At 37.8% G+C, this 14,339-nt stretch overlaps 1 protein-coding gene and 1 long non-coding RNA gene across 6 annotated transcripts; one reads left to right on the forward strand and one right to left on the reverse strand.

The window, feature by feature from the left end:
• Positions 1-113: 113 nt before the first annotated feature.
• LOC114395569 lies at positions 114-10,104 on the forward strand. 5 transcript variants are annotated; one of them, XR_003663065.1, is made up of 3 exons: positions 121-1,991; positions 2,073-2,409; positions 2,511-8,924. It is a non-coding gene; the product is annotated as an uncharacterized LOC114395569 (long non-coding RNA). The 5 variants fall into 5 exon arrangements; XR_003663067.1 differs by adding an exon at positions 9,975-10,104 and having other exon boundaries at positions 127-2,409; positions 2,511-7,132; XR_003663066.1 differs by having other exon boundaries at positions 128-2,409; positions 2,511-6,347; positions 6,656-8,924.
• LOC114395565 (MDIS1-interacting receptor like kinase 2-like) lies at positions 9,178-12,878 on the reverse strand. Its single transcript, XM_028357377.1, has 2 exons — positions 9,993-12,878; positions 9,178-9,710 (listed from the first exon to the last, which is right to left on the reverse strand). The coding sequence occupies exons 1-2, from the start codon at positions 12,847-12,849 to the stop codon at positions 9,355-9,357; spliced, it is 3,213 nt and encodes a 1,070-aa protein (XP_028213178.1). The 5' UTR covers positions 12,850-12,878; the 3' UTR covers positions 9,178-9,354.
• Positions 12,879-14,339: the final 1,461 nt, after the last annotated feature.

The following is a 14,339-nucleotide window of genomic DNA, read 5'->3' on the forward strand; positions in this document are numbered from 1 at the left end:
ATCTACCTATCTAAAATATAGACTTGAGTAGTGTACCCATCTTCTAAAGCATATACACAATAATTGCCTTTCTTTAAAGCATTGCTTTTTTTTTTCTTTAAAGTAATGCCAATTGTGAACACGATTTGTGATAGAGACGAGAGGGATTTGGATCCTTGGATTCGAGGTCAAGGAGGCCTCCTTGCTACACTAACAGATAAGCCAAATGATTTTTCTTACCTTTCCATCCCTTGCAATCTTATTTAAATACAATTGGTGAGCTAAGCTAACAGAATTGCACGCACGATTTTATACTCACAATTGCACTACTGATTGCCTAACAATTTCGTAACAGATTTGATTTTAACAGAATGGAAATATCTGTAACTAAGTTCTATACTATTACATATACTCAGGTATACTGATCCAAATACGTAGGACGTTTGGTGCTTCGTTTGGGCCTCTCCCGGCTGGTCTTGACATCACTGGGCTCGCTGCTTCCTTGTGTCTCAGGTATGTCTTCAGTTGGATTCTAAGAATTGCTAGCAATTTGTTTGAGAGGTGGAGGGCTTAAAAAATTACAAATATTGAAAAAAGATGTCTTTAGGAAAGTTCAGTTTATAAATGTGTTATCTTTGTGCAAGACTTTCAAAAGTGTAGAGTCATCTCATGTGTATGGAATTGGATGCTCTTCTGTTAGTGGAACTCTTAATGTTCGAGAGACCCACAAAAACTTGTGTTTTTCTCTCTCATACTAGACATTTCTGAAGAGAAAACGAAGGAGAGATAATTAAAAACAAAAAACTGAAGGAAGTTTTGGAGTCGTCCTGATTTCTGTAGCTAGATGTCAACTGTTGATTAATCTGACAATGGAGAGATTAACTCAGATAGTTGTTCGATTTATCAAAAAGCACGAGTTTATCAACAAGTTAGTAATACAATAGACACCGTACGGGAATTGGCAAGATACAGAGATTCACCTAAAATATACATATCTTCAAAATTGAAATAATTAAAAATATTTAGCTAATTCCTACTCTTCGTTTTGAAAAGAAAACACACAAAGAAAAAAACTCAAAAACAAATATTTTAAATCACACAGTTATGAGTGGATCGATATCTCAAGTTCTATCTTTATTGGGTCTTTCTTTATAGTCTTCTTTGTTAATTTCTATTTTATCAATATGTGTCTCGTTGAGACCTGACTTCAGACGAGTAACATCAACCCTTTTCCAAAGCAGTACATGCTTTTCTTCAAAGCAATTTGAAATATGAAAAAGGAGTTTTGTTGGTGAAACAGGAGTATGTATTCTCATCTCATTATTTATTACTATTTTTTTTATTGAAATAGTTTTTATTTAAAATCCAAACAATCTTTTCACAAGCGTTTGCTCCCATCCAATCGGGGGAATGCCGTGTCACAGTTAATTATTCTTTTTTTTATATAAAAACAAAGAAACAAATTTTATTTTTACTATTTAGTAGTACAATGAAAAATCAAATTATCATTGTGTAACTTCCTTTTTCACTTTCATTTAAAAAAACTCAATTATAATACAGTTGCTAGACATATGAGATGTTTTCAATTATTTCACAAAATATATTTTAAATAATCAAATTTAAAAAGTAAAATAGATTTTAGTACAATTTTTGTAATTTTAGCTTTCTTTAGGATGGATGTTTAATTTTTGAAAACTTGAAGTAATCTCTAACAAGCAGTGAGGTCAACTTCCTCTTCAAGTTGGGGAGGTTGCTTTCTTCTTTAAAATGTTTATTTATAGTGTGAGAAATGACTCCTAAAAACCCATTGATTAAACACCAATAAATTGTTTTTCAAAATTTCAAGTCACCTCAGTTGGAAAATATCACGCACATCATTTATCACAAACTTTCAGTTCTCAACTTGCTATAACATAAATTCTCTCACTTGAATTAATATTTATAAATATAGATAGATTTTTCCAGCACAACGTTAAAGTGAGTCAAGTGGGAAGACACAACCTTTGGATAAGGTATCTTTACTTTTAGGAAACCTTGTTCATAAATCTTTTCTGGCTTGGTGCTAGACTTTGAAAAGTGTGATCATGTCACAGGGTGCCCCATTCGTGATAATTGATTATTCCTTTATAAGCGTGTCCTAGCTCCAATTCTTGCATGTCCTCACCACAATACACCATTCACTTGCAAGAATCTGCAACCTCTGATTGTATTCTTGAAGCCCAAAAATCCTGTAATACGTGTATCATGGTATCCATCAAGATTCTAGCCTGCTGGCAGATTCTTTTGGTCTTTCTAATACACCCTTCACCCCAAGTTGTTTGCTTTTCCAAAATGGTTTCTTTGGCCTCTGCTGCCACCACAGTTTCGAGGAACCAGACCTCCAGCAGGAAGAAGAGTAAGGAAGGAAAGAAGCACGCAAGAGAGGGAGAGGTAATTTGTAATTTTCATTATGATCCTTGCTTGTTATTTACATCACTATATATAATACTCTAATAACAGAATTGATCCAAAGAGAATATTTGCCATAACAGAATTGCTCAAGTTGTCCCTTGCTAGCAGACCATGATCAAGCCAAGGATCTTCTAGAAGTTGGCTACCCTCATCCTTCCTCACACGTAGTCGTTGAGGTAAGTGGGTTTTGCAACTTTCCTTTTGGGCTTCCTTTCTTCCTGCACCCCCTATTTTGCTATCCTGATTGTTGTCTCCTTTGTTGTTTGCACCTTCTTATCTGTTGCCTCCTCTGTAACTTGCATATTCGTATCATCCCTTGGCGCTTGCAAAACCACCTTGTCCTCAAGGTGGTAATTTTCGCATAAGTGTGTCCAGCTCTCCCATGAAGTATCATCAGGAGAAAGTCCATTCCACTGGATTAGCACCTCCCAAGGATCCTCTGGTGAAGCTTTGCGGTAGTCCAGAATGGCTAAGGGATACACCAGTGGTTGATCATTGAGACAATCAGTGGGCAACTCGACCCCTGCCATGCTATCTGGTGCTCCTTTGAATGGTTTCATCTTAGAGAGTTGAAACACAAGGTGTATCTTCACCCCTTCTGGAAATTACAACTTATAGGCCACTGGGACCAGACGTTCTATGATTTGGAAGGGCCCATAGTAACGTTGGGCCAGCTTGCCAGATAATGCCTTCGATCCTTTAGCGGTCGTCTGTCGACGAGGACGCAATTTCAAGAGAACCCAATCACCAATCTTATATTGCACCTCCCTCCGTTTCTCATCAGCTTGTTTCTTCATTTTTGCTTGTGCCTTCAGGAGCTTGTTCCTGATACTTTGGAAAGTTTCATCTCAATCAGTCAACATTTCTTCCACCGCCACGATGTTTAAAGACCCTGCAATGTACTCAGGAAAATTAAATGGTTTTCTACCGAAGGTGACTTCATACGGCGTTGCCCCAGTGCCAGCATTCCAAGATGTGTTATGAGACCACTCGACCCATGGCAGAAGTTTGCCCCATAAGCTTGGTCGGCGGTGAACAAAGGCCCTCAAGTACTGTTCCACGACGCGATTCAGAACTTCTGTCTGCCCATCACTTTGTGGGTGATAAGAAGAGCTCATACGGAGCAAGGTCCCACTTGCACGAAAGAGTTCCTGCCAAAAACGACTGATGAACAGGGGGTCTCTATCGGAGACAAAGCTTCTGGGGATCCCATGGAGTTTGACGACGATGTTGACAAATAAAGACGCAGTCATGTGTGCCGTATGAGCAGTGGGAAGGAGGCCCAAGTGAATTCCCTTGAAAAAGCGATCCACAACGACCAAAATGGTAGTATTGCCTTGATATGGTGGAAGCCCGACGATGAAGTCTAATGGCAAATCCTCCCATGGACGGCAAGGCACCGGCAAGGGGCATAATAACCCTGCCATTTTTTGAGCTTCATATTTAGTGACTTGACAATCCACATAATTAGCCACAAATCTTTTAACATCTTCGTGTAGACCTGTCCAATGGAAATTCTCTGTTATGTGTGCTAGGGTCTTAGTAATGCCGGCGTGACCCCCTGTCGGGGTTGTGTGATACCCAGCAAGCAATACAGGGATCATGGGAATATCCTGTGGTAACCAAATTCAAGCAGATTGAAGCACCAAGTTCTGGGAGAGCGTGAATTAGGGATGTAGCGAAGGATTATCTCGCAGAGATTGACGCAGAGTGCAATACTCAAAGTTGTCATCCAGTTGGTGGCGGAGTTCTTCAAGAAAAAGCAATGATGGTATGGATAGAATCATGGACATAGAGGCGTCAGATTTCGGTAGGCGCGACAAGGAATCAGCTGCTTGGTTATGACTGTCGGAGCGGTATTAAATCTCGTAGTCGTATCCCAATAACCTGGCCAAGTACATATGTTGCTCAGGTGTCTGGATTACCTGAGTCAACAGTTCCTTTAAGCTCTTATGATCAGTGATGATGACAAAATGGTGGCCAAGCAAGTATTGCCTCCACTTCTTAACGGTGGTAGTGATGGCACATAAGTCACGAACATACGCTAAGGCACCCAAGAGTTTGGGGGGAAACGTCTTGCTGAAGAAGGCGATCGGATGCCCCTTTTGAGAAAGAACCGCACTCATCCCTACTCCCGACGCGTCAGTCTCGATGGTGAAGGGCACAGTGAAGTCTGGTAAGGCTAAAACAGGGGCCGTAGACAGTGCGAGTTTGAGGTTTTCAAAAGCTATCTGAGCTTGGGGGTCACTGGAAGGATTCGAGAGTAGTGACTGCTACCAATGGAGCCACAATAGTCGCATACCCCCGAATGAATTTCCTATAAAATTCGGCGAGCCCAAGGAAGCTTCTCACGGCCTTGATAGAGCGTGGCAGAGGCCATTGTTGAATGGCGGCAAACTTCAAAGCTATCGGCTCCACCCCCTATCCCGAGACCATGTGGCCAAGGTATTCCACCTGAGGTTGTGCAAAGGAGCATTTGGTTAGTTTTAAAGAAAATTGATTGTCTAGTAACACTTGAAAAGCTGTTTCTAGATGTTGCAAGTGAGCCTCGAAGGAGGAGCTGTATATCAAGATATCGTCAAAGAAGACGATAATAAATTGTCGGAGATACGACTGGAAGAGCATGTTCATGGTAGCCTGGAACAAAGAGGGAGCATTGCAGAGCCCAAACGACATCACCTTAAACTCATTCTGATTTGATGGTACCCTTGCAACAGATCGAGCTTCGAAAAACATTGGGCGCCCCCTAATTCATCAAGTAATTCATCAATAGTGGGTATGGGAAATCGATCTCTGATTGTTATCGCATTCAGAGCACGGTAATCCACGCAGAACCGCCACGTGCCATCTGACTTACGAACGAGCAACACCGGCGACGAGAATGGGCTCGTGTTAGGTTGAATGATCCCTTGCTGCAACATAGAATCCACCTGAGCTTCTATCTCTTGCTTTTGATAGTGAAGGTAACGATAGGGACGAACATTCACTGTTAATGCATGAGGAAGAAGATGAATATGGTGGTCCGTCGTCCTCTCCGGGGGTAACGGCTGAGGTTGCCTGAAGAGAAGCTTGAATTTATTGAGGAGGTGTTGAACTTCTGGTGGTGGTGCAGGGGTGGAGGGACTTGGAACAGGTTCAGATAACATTGTAATATGGAAGTACGATGTATCTAACTAATGACGGAACATCCGGCGAAACTGGTGCTGGGAAAGAAGGTTTGAGTCTGTTGCATGCTCACCCTATAGCATCACGAGACGGTCCTCATAAAAGAACTGCATAGATAAGGTATTATAATTGGTGAGCATAGGACCCAGCGTTTTAAGCCACTATACACCAAAGACAACATTGGCGCCAGAAATAGGAAGAATGTATAAATGGAGGGTAAAAGAGTGATCCTGAATGTCGACAGGGACGACTTCACAAAGGCTGGTGCATTCCAAGTATTGGCTGTTGCCAACCATTACACGCTGAGGTGTCTCGATCTTTCGGCTAGGTAAGCCCAATTGGGCGACAATCTGAGGTTGGACAAAATTATGGGTACTTCCCCCGTCAATGAGCACCGTGACGCGGTGGCCGAAGATGAGGTTGAGAAGGCGGACAGAGGTGAGCTCGTCCAGTGTCAAGCAACGCACAAAGGGTGACTGATTTCGAGTAGGTGACGGCAATAGTAGAGGTAACGGTGGGGAACGCACTTGCAAATGAGGAAGTGGTGGGGGACGAGGTTGAGAAGGCGGACGAAGGTCCGAGAGCTTCTCCTCTTGGAGACGGGCCAGGCTGGCCGCCTGAACCAGCATGAGGGGCTGGTGTGCTTGTACCTCGCGACGAATCTCCGCGGACAAGCCAGAGATGAAACAAGCCAAGAGGAAGGGGGGCGGCAACCTGATGATCCTGTTTGCCAAGTCCTCAAACTTCGACAGGTATTCCGCTATTGTTCCCTTCTGTGTTAGCTTAAACAATGTGCATGTTGGGTCATCATATTGAGATGGTGCAAACCTTGTTTGCAAGGCCTGTAGAAATGCCGGCCACGATGTAAATTGAGCATTGCTTGTCATGTACTAGAACCAAGCAAGAGCTCGGCCTTCCATGTAAAAGGAGGCTATGGTTAGGCGGTCCTTTTCGGGTGTATTGTGATACTGAAAGTATTGGTTGATCTTAAAGATCCAACCAAGTGTTTCTGTGCCATCAAAACATGGAATGTCGAGTTTCATTTTGTGTGTGGTTGCAGGTCTAGGAGTAAGAGTGGACGAAATGGGTATGAGATTGGCTATGGGTGAAGCAACAGGAGCGAGGCGGGTTAGGATTTCGTTTAATTTCAGAGACATGGTTTAAAGGGTGTCTCCTAAACGGGCGAGGACATTAGCTAGGTGTGGGGGGTTGGGTGAATCGGCCATGGAAGAAAGAACGAGAGCACCAAATTGTTACGGGTAATGAACTGGTTTTCGAGGAACCAGACCTCCAACAGGAAGAAGAGTAAGGAAGGAAAGAAGCACACGAGAGAGGGAGAGGTAATTTGTAATTTTCATTATGATCCTTGCTTGTTATTTACATCACTGTATATAATACTCTAATAACAGAATTGATCCTAAGAGAATATTTGCCATAACATAATTGTTGAAGCTATCCCCTACTAGCAGACCATGATCAAGCCAAGGATCTTCTAGAAGTTGGCTACCCTCATCCTTCCTCACACGTAGTCGTTGAGGTAAGTGGGTTTTGCAACTTTCCTTTTGGGCTTCCTTTCTTCCTGCACCCCGTATTTTGCTATCCTGATTGTTGTCTCTTTTGTTGTTTGCACCTTCTTATCTGCTACCTCCTCTATAACTTGCATATACGTATCAGTTTCTTTATGCATAATCCATTCACAATTAATCCATCCATTACATAAAAATAAAACAAATAGATGGATACAAATTTATCTATTTAATTTTATGGATGATTAATGATCCATCTATTATTTTAAAAATCTTATAAAATATTTAATAGATTAAAATTGATCCAACTTAATAAGTAAAGAATTTGTGGGCAATTTTTGACCAATGCTAACCATGACTTTTTTCGGTTATCATCGGTCGATACTATTTCTTTAGCAAACATTGATCAATGTCGATTAGAGTTTTTTTGTCCCACATTGGCTGATGATGTTTTTTCAATCGACGATGTCGATGGTATTTTTTGGACGATGTTGACTAAGTTCTTTTTTGGCCGACTTTGGTTAGGATAATTTTTTTGGCCAATGTCATCCAGAGCTTTTTCGACCTACGTGAGTTGGTGATATTTTCAACCAACACTAGCTGATTCTATTTTTCGGACGATGCCAACTACGATTTTTTTTTTATCGAATTTGGTCAGTTATTTTTTGGTCGACACCAACTAATTTTTTTTTTTGGATAACATCAATTGATGATATTTTTTGATTGATGTCTACCATGATTTGTTTTTATCAATGTCTGATGAGGCTATTTTTTTGTTAATATCAGCTAGGATTGTTTGGTCGACATTTGTACAAGCTAACCTTTGGTCGACTTTAACAATGATTTTTGGTCAACATCAACCATGAATTTTTTTTCTATTGGTTAGGTTTTTTAGTCAATGTCAATAAAGACTATTTTACGGTTAATGTCAACTAAAAAATATCATTAGTCAATGTCGTCCAAAAAATCTTGTCAAGATCAGCCAAAAATTACTCTAGTGAACTATCTATTAAAAAAATCCTAACCAACATCTCTCAAAAAATAACAATTGCCGATGTCGAATGAAAAAACCATAGCTAACGTCCGTCTAAAAATCCTTCCAAGCATTCGCCAAAAATCCTTGTCACGGTCAACCAAAAAAAATCCAATTGACATTAAGCAAGAAATTCCTAACCAACGTTACTCAAAAAATAATCTTGACCGATATTGACCAAAAAAACCCTAATCAATGTTAAAAAAAAATAGTCACCATCAACGTTGGCAAAAAGAACAAGTCAGCGTTGACAAAAAAAAATACCTCTTAAAATTTAGAATGTTTAAATATAATAAGTAACAAAGAAATTAAAAGTATTATTGATATATTTGAAAATTTAGAATGTTTAAAAATCATTCCTCTCTTAATAGTTAAGATTAAAATAAAAAAAATGATCAGAGTCCATGCGTATTCTTATCCTATCCATCAATTAAGGTATCCAAGTCAGTTACTTAAGTAAAAATGTGTGAATAATTGTAAGTTTCCGTGTTAAATTTTAGATTAAAAAAAAACTCTTAAGAGTGACTTTGTACTTGCGTTGTTAAATACCCACTTTATAAGCAATAAAAAAACTAAAAGAGACAATAAATTGTAAAAGTAAAATTTGAGAGTAGAGTTAGAAGAATAAGATAACAAGAAAATTAAACAGCTCTAATGAAAAATACAAATTCAGAATATTGTAATGGAGATGTGGGAGGGCAAAGTCCGCAATCTTCAAATGTGGGTGCAACGGACATGCTCCTATATATAGCATTAAAATATTGCCACAACCAACTTCCCGAAACATTGTCCATCATTTGGAGCCGATGGATGAAAATGGAATAGGAACACAATTTGATGAAAAGGTTAAAGGCATTAGTCAGAGAAAATTTACCTAAAAGACATGATAAAAACGAATGGACCAAAATGATAGAGAATTTGCAGTACTCAATCTTCTGTAGTACCCATGGTATCTAAAAAAAAACAAAAGGTTTCCAAAATCGATTACCTAATGACAAAAAATAGTAGGAGTAAATTCATAGATTAGTCTTCCAATCCCCTTATTATTTGAACAAGAAAGTCTAGCTGCGGTAGTTACTTATACATGGTGATATATTACAATGACAATACAAACATGCTTACAACATAAGATAAAGGATAAAGGGTTTACAAAGAAAAGAAAAAAACAAGAAAAATAAAATATTTAAGTAGTTCGGTGCTCTAGAAGAGTTGTCCAAGTCTAATCGCAGGGAACTGTTCTGCTAAAGGTGATTTCCCCATCAGCTTTTTAGACACCTGATCCATGGTTGGGCGAGAACTTGGATTTTCACTTATGCAAGAAAATGCCAAGCTTGCAACCAAAATGACATCCCCCACAACTGATTTTAGAGGTTGAGGTAGTCTTTGGTCTAACACATCAATTAGTAGCAAATTAAAAGTCATTGTTGCTGATGAAGACGAAGAAAACAATGAAGAAATGAGATCTCCTGGATGCTTCCCCGTGATGATTTCAAGAGAAAGCACTCCAAAACTAAATACATCACATTTCTCAGTTACTTCCATAGTCTGGGCAAGCTCTACAATAAATGAAAGTTTTAAAGTTACACTAAACCGGTGTATAGATTTTTGTATAAGCTACAAGTTCCTACTAATATTTTCTAAATGGATTTTGTATTGGCACATGTCACTTTTTACTTCAATTTTGCATACTAATTGTTGCTTACGGATTAGTCTATTTAATTCCTCTACAAGGGAACAATGTTTGTACAAAATTTGAATATAAAAGTGGTGTACATTAATTGCAAAATATGTGATTATTTCTATCTATATTACTATGGAAGCAAAAAGGGGGGACTAACCTGGAGCTGCATACCCAAACGTGCCAGCAAACGTGGTCCAAGTGTGAGAATCAGGCTTGAGAATCTTAGCTGTCCCAAAATCAGAGACAAGGGCTTCATATTGTGAATCCAAAAGAACATTCTTGCTAGAAATATCACGATGAATTATTGGAGGTGAGCAATCATGATGCATATAAGATAAAGCATTGGCCACACCTTTAACAGTATTCACCCTCTTTTCCCAGTCAAATGCAACTGCTTTTGTGTCATTGCTTAGTACTTGATCCAAGCTACCCCCTTCCAAGAACTTGTAGACCAAAAATGAGAACCGTGAATGTGAGCAAAATCCATATAGCTTTATAATGTTACGGTGCCTGATTTCGGTCAAGGCTTGAATTTCATTTTCAAATGCTTTAAAATTATGCCTCTCTCCATCGGTTTCCACATGAAGTTTCTTCACCGCATAAACCTGATCTGAAGACAACTCAGCCTTGTAAACATTTCCTTGCCCTCCAACTCCAATAAGATACTTGTCATTGAAGCTATCAGTAGCTTCAATGATGTTTTCAAACATAATTTTGCCATCATGACTCCATATGGAAAACACTTCTTCAGACAGAGCTTTTTCTGATTGATGTTTTTCTTTAGCATGGGTTTCTTTCTTGCTTTCTTTCCAAAAAAGAATATACATTGAAACTCCCACTCCACATAATACCAGAACAAGAGCACCCAAGATAATACATAATGCCAGTAGAATGCCCTTGTGCCTTTTTTTGTTGCTGTTGATGGTTGGGCAAAGCATCAAGCCAGTGACGTTGCCACACAAGCCTTTGTTATTTTTCAATGATTCAATTGGAGCCTTAAGAAAGGCTTTATTATTTGGAAGTGGCCCTTCCAACTGGTTGTATGATATGTTGACAGAAATCAAACAAGACATGTCATCAAAACTTGATGGAATACCTCCAGAAAGATTATTGCGAGACAGATTCAACAATTTCAGTCCCATCACCTCTCCAAGCTGTCTTGGTATTGTTCCACTCAACAAATTCCCACTTAGATCAAGAGATTCAAGAGGTTGGCGAAACTCAAAGGGAACACTTCCATTTATTTTATTATTGCTCAAATTCAAATTCCGTAACTTGGGTAATTCCACGACTTCTATTGGAATTGTTCCACTCAACTGGTTATCTCCAAGATCCAAATCTTCAAGCTTTTGCAGTGATCCAATTTTCTTTGGAATGGTTCCAGAAAGATGGTTGTTGCTAAGCTGGAGTTCAATTAAGGATTTCATATTGCCTAATTCCTTTGGAAGCTTCCCATTCAAGTGGTTAGAAGAAAGGTGAAGCTTGCCTAGGTTGGTTGCCTCAACAAGTTCTATTGGTATACCACCAGAAATATTATTACCAGATATCTTCAAGGTCTCAAGCTTAGGGCACTTACCCCAGTTTGGCGAAATTTGGCCGTAAAACTTGTTGTCGCTCAAATCAATGTATTCCAAATTTGGATATACACCAAAATCTTGTGCTATATCTCCTTCCAATTGGTTTCCTTCCAGCCTTATTCTTTGAATACTAGAGCAATTCTTTAAGCTTTTTGGCACGGAACCCGTGAAACGGTTGCCAAAAGCACTAAAGTACACTAGTGCCCCAGCAGAGCAAACTTGAGGTGGTAAATGGCCTGTGAAGTCATTCTCATGTAGTAACAAGGAGTACCAGTTGGTAATGTTAGTTAAGCCTTGTGGAATGCTGCCATTAAGTTTGTTGGTGGACAATTCCAAAACGATGAGCATTTTCAAATTTCCAAATGTGGCAGGAATTGTTCCGGAGAGATTGTTTACTTGGAGACTAAGGGCATCCAGATGGATCAAATTTCCTATGGAGGGAGGAATTGATCCAGAAAGATTGTTCATGCCTAAATACAACTTGATGAGCTTTGTCAAATTTCCAATGGTGGAAGGAATGGATCCAGAAAGGTGGTTGTTAGCAACTGTAAGTTGCTCTAAATTGGCCAAATTTTCTATGGAAGCAGGGATTGATCCAGAAAGGTTGTTTTTATCAAGGTAGAGCAATGTCAAGTTAGTCATGTTCCATATGGAGGATGGAATTGGCCCAGATAAATAAGAGTTATTGGAAAGACGAAGCAGATTCAAATTACTCATGTTACCTATTGTTTCAGGGAGAGTACCAGAGAGAACGTTCCTTGCCAAATCAATATCCTTAAGATTTGTCAACATTCCAATTTCTGGAGGAATGGAACCGAAAAGCTTATTCCGTGAAATACGTAGATTCTCCAACTTGTTCAACTTTCCAATCTCTGGAGGAATATGGCCAGAAAAATTGCAGACACTTAAATCAAGATATGACAGGTTGGACAAGTTTGCTATGGAATTAGGAATCTCTCCACTTAGTTCACTACATTGGGAAAGATCAAGGCCGCGTAAACTCCTTAGTGTCCACATTTCTTGAGGGATGGAGCCACGGAAAAGATTTAAAGAAAAATTCAAAACATTTAGTTTGGACATGTTACCAATTTGTGGGGGTATGGTACCATAAAAGGAGTTGTTGTAGATATTTAGGCTGAGGAGGTTGGGGAATGAGGAGAAGTTGAGAGTGTGGAGTGTACCTGACAACCCATAATTTGGAAGATTTATGGTGGAGACGGAGTTGGAATTATCACACTGAATTCCTTGCCATTTACATGGATCAGAGCCTGTCCATGTTGACAAGAGATTTTGGCTGGGCTTGTCAAAGTTGTCTTTCCACCTCAAAAGTGCGTTTGCTTCATTGTTCTCGGCTGCAGCAAGTTGGGGTGAAGAGTGTGTTAGAAACACCACCAAAAGAATCCAGTAGCGGCCAAGAAACTCAATGGATAGTACCATAATTCAAGTGTAACTCAAGGAGAAGAAGGTGTATTGTGGTGACTGGTGACAGAAGAACATCCTTATAAAAAGAAAACAATCATGTGGCTGTGACAGTGACATCACTACACTATTCAAAGTCTAGCACCAAGCACTAAGTCAAGTCAATAAGGTGTCTATTTTATTTATTATTAATTAAATTTTATAAAAGTTCCTGAATTTTTAATTTGATTAATTACAAAACAAAAGGATATTTTAAATAAAAAATATTTAAATCAGATTATTAATAAATGAAAATTATTTAAATATGAATAGTAATTAAATAAGTATAAGAATAAATAATAAATATTACTCTTCTCTTTATTTATTTAATTTGATGATTCTTTTAATAAAAGGTTCAAAATGGGGTCTTATTTTTCAAAAACACTCTAACATAGCCATTTCCATCCAATTGAGGCCCAGACAATTAGGTGTCAAATAATTTATAAAAGAAAATGACTAAATTATAATTTTGGTCTCCTATTATTTTTTATTTTAATTTTTTTTGTGATATATTAGTTTTCAAAATTTTAAAAAATTTGTAATTTTAGTCCAACTTTACATACATTTATGTCTTTTATTTTTTATATTTTAATTGATTAAATTAATTTTTTGTTATTAAATATTAATTTTCAATCGTCAATGTTAATTAAAATGCATAAAAAAATAAAAGAAATAAACATATGGAAATATTGAGGATTAGACTAAAACTGAATATTTCCTAAAATATGACGCTAATATTGTAAGAAAATTAGATGAATCAAAATCGTAAATCAAGAATTAAAGGTAAACAAAATTAAAAATTTAGCCTGAAAAATTCAAATGGTGCCCACATCAAATTAGACGGAATGGACACGTTCAAACGTTTTTGAAAAATAAAAAATTAAATTGAAACATTTATCTTATTACAAAAAGGATCTAATTAAAAAAATTAAATATAATGGAATCAAATTACTAATTTAGCCTAAAAGTTTCATTTTCCTTTTTTAATGAAATATTTAGTTTTTTTTCCTTCTACAAAACAATGAGTAAAACATAGTTAAATATTTTTTATCTATTTCAATTTTTAAGATATATATTTCTAGCAATTTTTTTATTCTTAAAAAATGAACTCAAATAAGCATTAAGAGCTTTACCACAACTCAAACACATTACTAAATTAAATGAACTAAATTTCTTTGTTATAGTGAGTCTTTATCTTGTCTATTCTACACGATTTCTCTAATATTACCAACTTGTTGACAAACTTGAATCCTCCATAGTTGCCCTATCCTCTAGAGTATGATCTCGACTATTTGATTAATGTAATAGTTATTAGAGTTAATCTCCCAACTGTTAGATTAATTCAACAATCGAGATCTGTCGCAAATCAAAGGATAGCAGCCAAATATTCACGTTGTGGATTGATAATTATTCAAATATTTTATGTTTACTGTCACTTGTTATTTTTTTTTACCTCAAAACTCAAATGA

The sequence above is a fragment of the Glycine soja genome, chromosome 18 (assembly GCF_004193775.1).
Source record: "Glycine soja cultivar W05 chromosome 18, ASM419377v2, whole genome shotgun sequence".
NCBI lineage: Eukaryota > Viridiplantae > Streptophyta > Magnoliopsida > Fabales > Fabaceae > Glycine > Glycine soja.